We start from the raw sequence: 6,000 nt of genomic DNA, 5'->3' as shown, positions 1-6,000 counted from the left end.
TGTAACCAGGGCAAAAAAGGTCCATGAAGTTCTTGTTACATTTTAGGGATGATCTTTTGCTTCAAGGGACAGAAATTAAAGAGGCATTACTAACCTGAATTTCATGACAAGTAGGGTAGAATTCATTTTGACTTTAAAAGGAGAAGGTAAACCGGGTGAAAGCAATCATGGCATATTTTTAGCAAAATAGGCTTCTCTATTCTAAGAAGAGGAAGAAAAAGCATGCTGCCACTGCCAACTACAGATTACATTGTTATGTAGGAACAGTTAAACTAGCTTTAATCAAGCTAATCTGGGTACTAAAAGCAGGTTCATCATAACAGCATGACATCCTATATGAGTTATTTAACCTCCCTTCTGTATGGTCTAGCCTGTGCTCGGTCATTTAAAGCTAACCTAGATTTTCTACAGAGAACAATAGACTCATTTTTAATTAAACATACAATAGCAAGCTATCTTGATGTGAACAAAAGAAACTGTAGAAAGCTTAGGTATACTGTGTTAAAGTTACATTAGGAGTCCTTCAAGGATTTGGAAAAAAAAAAAAAGGCCACAATAAGGGGACACAACTGAAGAGTAATCTAATAGAATGGGAAAAAAAGAATAAAATCACAAAGCCTACAGTACAAAATGAGTGACAGGTAAAAAGGGATAGAAAATGCAACAAGGAAATGTACCCAGATACTTAGTTAAATTTATCTTACAAAGAATTTAGAGAAGGAATGGGTTAAAAACTATTTAGATGATATAGGTTTGAATTAATAGAGCCTGAAGAATTTGGTTTAATAATACGGCAAAAGTAATCTCTGAACTGCTAAGACTATGCAGGCTCCAGAAGACAAGAAGAGGATAAAATGTGTCTATCTAAGGTAAGTAGATCCACAACTATCACAGAATCACAGAATCACAGAATTTCTAGGTTGGAAGAGACCTCAAGATCATCGAGTCCAACCTCTGGCCTAACACTAACAGTCCCCACTAAACCATATCCCTAAACTCTACATCTAAACGTCTTTTAAAGACCTCCAGGGATGGTGACTCCACCACTTCCCTGGGCAGCCTGTTGCAATGTCTAACAACCCTTTTGGTAAAGAAGTTCTTCCAAATATCCAACCTAAAACTCCCCTGGTGCAACTTAAGCCCATTCCCCCTCATATACACGCTAATTTTAATCCTGATATTCTAGAAAAATTGTTTTATAAAGAGGTTAACATGGGTTTGTCAAGAACAAATAATCTCACACTAATCTAATGCCCTTTTTTACAATCAATTTCACTGATTCAGTAGAAAAACAGGTATCATAGATCTTGAGTTTACTGTAGTTTGGAGACTGTCCCATGAGAGTTTTATTAAAACAAAAGGTAAAGGAAATACAGTTTTCATGAAATCACAACCAACTGGCATGCTGCTTGCAAAAAACAAAGAAGAGCATATTCAGGGACATCCTGTCAGGGTATGTTGTCATTTCTGTTCTATTCAATATTTCCTTTAATGATCTGCAATATGTAACAGAATATAGATATATACTTAAAAATAATAATAATAAAAAAAAAAAGTAAATGTTTTTCACCAACCTGGGAGCTACAAGGTAGAGTCAGAGTTCAAAACTATTTCTATTACCTGGTTAAGTATTTATAGTTAGAAGGAGGGCTAAGGCAAAACGTTACAACTGAGAAAAACTCAAATGCACAGTCTAAAATGGGGAGAAGTAGGTGGCAGTACATTAGAAAAGGTTCTCAGCAGAAGTAACACTGTCAGAAGAAAAGCAATTTATTTCTGGGATGTATTTATAGAAGTTCCTCTTTTGTCTAATACATAAGCTGTAATTCTTACACTCTAGTTGGTGTTAGTCCTCAGCTGAACTGCTCTCAGGGGTCTCACACCTTAAGATAAAGGCAAAAACCATACTCAAAAGAAACTAGAGAAAATCAGTAAGAATAAATCATTTAATGAATGCAGTCTGGGAGGAAAATGAACAAAATTGTGTAGTCTGTGTGAAGATGATATACATATCTACACATACAAACACTTGTATAAATAAATACGTATATATATTTACACACAGATTTAAAAAACATACCTGAACAATATAAAAATATTGTCAGTTTCCATTTTGAGATGGCAGCAAGCAATGCAGTAAAAGAATAAAGTGGGATACAAGGCAAATACATTTTTACAAATGCAGTTAAACATTGTTGCAATCTACATACCAGTGTTGTATATTTCCTTCAAATAGGTGTTTTTATAAATCAATTAGAGAGATACTTTTTATGGATGATACCACTTTTCAAACCATGTTGCACAGCCTCCTTAGAGTCTGTGAACTACTCCTAAAACGTCCCTGAAAGACAAATGGCAAAAGCAGATCAATTCTTAGCATATACAGCACTTCTCGTATTCATGTTTACGGGTCCACAAATTGAAACTGTCTGAATAACACTGATCAACATATATCTGAATCAGCCTCAGCGCAGAGATTAGATCAGACAGACTCGAGGCCTACAAGCCTATGATTCTTTTTATTCCTACGTGAAAAATCACATTCCCTGTGTGACTCAATTTTATTTTATTTTATGTTTTTTACTTATAAAAATGCAAACAACAGTGTTTTCCTACCTCACGTGAAACCGTGTCAGCGCACATGTTACGGGTTGCTCAGATGCCTCTGCAGTGACACAGACTAAAAGCGTGTGGGGTTTTATTTCCCTCTTCCTGCCACGGAGGTTTTTTAGGTTTTAAACCCCTGGGAGGAGGACGAGGCTTGCATTCCTGCTCTGAATAAGCCCCATGGAGAGGGACAGGGACAACCCCAACCCCAACCCCAACCCCAAACCATTCCCCCCGACACCACTTCGGGCACAGGCCCTGCTGCGAGCTGGCGACTCGCGTTGCTCCTCTGGACCTGCGGCGATAAAAACCAGCACAGCTCGAGTTTTAAGGAAGGAAGGAGAAGGGGAAGGGGAAGAGGAAGGAAGCTGAGGGCAGGCACCCCGCCGACCCGCCGGGCCGGCCCTACTCTCCCCGCCTCCCTGAGGCGCGGCCTGGCCCGGCCTGCTGCGACAGCGGCGGCGGCGGGGAGGCCGGGCGGCCCCATGGCTTTCATCCGCAGGAGGCGGCTGGAGCAGGAGCTGTACTCCAAGGAGAGGTGAGAGCCACGGCCACGGACCCGGACCCGGGCACGGACCCCTCGGGCGAGAGGGTCCCGGGGTGCCGGGGGGCGGAGGGGCGGCAGGCGCCGTGCCCGCTGCGCCCTCGCTGCAGGGGGGTGCGTGCTGGGTCCCCGCAGCCGGGGCTGGAAAGGTGCTGGGCAAAGCTGGGGAAATGGGGATAAAATGAGCTCGCTCGGCTGAATTCAGCTGCGTGGAAGCTGCATTTCGGCTGTTTTGGGTTGTGTTGGTGTCGTGGCACAGCGCTGCTTCACTGTTTGTTATTTTTCTGAGCGTTACGATCCGGGTTTCGTCAGCCCCTCAATTACAGGCTGACAGCTCCTTACAGCGCTAAACGCAATTGCCCCCTTCCTGCTCTCCGGCTGCAGTTCGTGTGCCTGTGACTAACAGCCCATACCTTGCGCCTGGCCGGAATTCGCTCTCTTATTTTTAGCTTGTGTCACACTTTCTTTTATGTGGCTCATCGACGCCGGGCTCGTCAGAAAGTTTCAAAGCCCTTCATAAAGCTTCGTATCGCCCTGTAGGAGATCTCTGCCAGGTAAGGGCACGGCACCCTGGTGCCCCCCAGGTGCCTCCCTCCCCTTGCAGGATTTGGGGGGTCCGCAGCCACAGGGGCCCGCGTGGACACCGAGCAGGGCCCGCGTGAGCCCTGTGCAAATCCCTGCCCCTGGCTGCACAGTGCTGTTTATTGTTGGGGAGAAAAACATGTGACGAAGGGCTTGGCTCACTTTGCCCGTATAAATTCTGATTCATAGGTGTTCAGCCGATTAAGCTACGGCAGCTTTTGAAACGCTTCCAAAGGCTGAACGTATTCTGGATCCCTTTTTTGCTTTCTTGAGTATCTTTTTCCTTGCTGCTTTTGGGGACTGCTGTGTTTTCAGTTAACTGTGGGGGTTCTGGAGGGAGAATGGACAAGCTCCTTCGGAGGAGGAGAAGGATTTTTAATTGTGAAGTGAAACATCTTCACTGTAGGAAAAGCTAGAAGTATGACTATAATAGCTCTGTTCAGGTTTTAACATAACTTGTCTCTGCTTCTTTGAGAAACTGAGGAAGAGGCCACGACTCATCAGATTTGCTCTAAAGATCCAAGTGGTATAAAAGTCTCTCCTAAAAGCCCTGACAACAAAACCAACTTATCAATGTCTGTCAGCATTACTGATCTGCAGTTAATGAAGGTTCCTTGGAAGCGTTTTAGGATCTTGTATCTTCTTGTTTGTAGTTTGAGAACATCATGAAAGATTAATTCTGTCGTCATTTTCACTTGTAGCTTTTCCCATCTAAATATCTGCAAACTCATTTCTCTATTTCTTCCCCTTGCCTAATTTGACAAATGTGTAAAATAAGAGTAAATGTGTATATATGAAATCAGGTGTGTGTGTATGTATATATATATACACACACACATATGTATTGTGTCTCTTCCCCTCTCTCTCCTTCTCTCTTCTTGTGCCTTTCTGAAGAAGAAAAAAAAAAGGAAATCGTAAAATATTTCTTAAGCAATTTAAAACGTTTTTGGCTGTGAAATATCAAATCCTGTCTTTTGTTTTCCTAATAGGCACTCCTGCCTTAAAACAGCACAAAAAAAGCTGTTTATTTTGCCTAATAGAAATGACATCCTCTGGGAGCTTTTCTTTTAGCCTTCTTGCTGGGTAATTGGTACAGGGACAATAGCTCACACTTCTCTTATCTTCAGTAATCTTGCTGTAGTTATTTCCGAGTGAGATGACCAGGCCTTTCTGAAACTTTGTGATAATGGTGTTTCATGTGTGGCTTTGTTAGTTTGCTGTTTGTTTGTTTTTGTTTGTTTGTTTTTATATAAAGCAATGAGCAAATGTACCAGCTATGAAAGTTCTGGTTGAGAGCACAGTGAAACAGTAGGTAAAAAGTTAATCTTCTTATATAGTTGCTCTCTGGGGGGAGGAAGGAAGATCAGTTCTAAGAGATCAGGAAAAAATCCTAAACTAATTACTTGGACTGATTTAATATCTGATTATGTAAGTCTACTTTTCTTACTATGTCATTTTCTAGAAAAAAAGAACATCATTCTAAAATATCCTATGTTTGTACACTGGGAACAAAGAACGGGCTTTACTTTATTTTTTATTAAACAAATCAATCTACCTAATGAGGTTGGGTTAATTTTGGCAGGATTTTTAACTTCGAATGTATCTGTATTGCTAGACATCTATTTTCACTTTTCTTAGGTGTTCAGAGAGAAGAAAGATATTATGTTCCCTTCTAATTAATGCAGTGTTGTGTACATGATTACCCAATTTAATCTGTAAAAGCACTCAGCATTCATTAGTATGATATTTTATTTATTTTTTTAATAATTTTAGTTACAAAACTTCAAATTAAATGATGTGGCGTTTTGGTGAGGTTGTTGCTTTCTTTATAAATAGAGTTCCGGGTTCTGCTGGCTGTGTGCCCAAATGTAGGCATATCTAACACTTGATACAGAGGCTTTTTATAAATAGTTCTGCTGGTTTGCCTGCTCGGCTTCCTGTTCGAGGAGTTCATCTGTTTTGCTGTTCACATCACTCACGTAAGACAACACACTGGTAGCATGTAGGTCCTGCAGATCGATGTCCCCTTGGCTTTTTGTTTCATGTTTAAGTATGTAGCCTTATCTTAGCCTCTGAGGACAAAATACACATAAGGAAGACTTTTATTCATGCATCAGCTGGCCGATAGATACTTTGCTCTTAGGATGAGGTTTACTTAGAGCTGGTTTTGTGTACCTGCAGGCTGCTGCTGAGCTGGGTGGCCTGCTTGTTCGTCCCTGGCAGTGTACTTCTGAGGACTGTACTTCAGTATTGGGTCAAGTGATTGT

The 6,000-nt window shown here is 41.4% G+C and overlaps 1 protein-coding gene across 2 annotated transcripts in view; it reads left to right on the top strand.

The window, feature by feature from the left end:
• The first annotated feature begins 2,808 nt into the window (after positions 1-2,808).
• NSMAF (neutral sphingomyelinase activation associated factor) overlaps positions 2,809-6,000 on the top strand; it is a 37,050-nt gene continuing 33,858 nt past the window's right edge. Inside the window, exon 1 of one of the 2 annotated variants that reach the window (XR_014316965.1) lies at positions 2,809-3,145. Coding sequence is in view for 1 of the 2 variants with exons in the window: in XM_082754014.1 (XP_082610140.1) it covers positions 3,093-3,145 (53 nt within the window). In the remaining variant the exon portion in view is untranslated. The remainder of the gene's footprint in view (positions 3,146-6,000) is intronic. The other variant, XM_082754014.1, reaches the window with a different exon arrangement.

This window comes from Aythya marila (genome assembly GCF_965140915.1).
Source record: "Aythya marila genome assembly, chromosome: 2".
Taxonomy (NCBI): domain Eukaryota; kingdom Metazoa; phylum Chordata; class Aves; order Anseriformes; family Anatidae; genus Aythya; species Aythya marila.
This window is presented reverse-complemented; position numbering and strand designations above follow the sequence as displayed.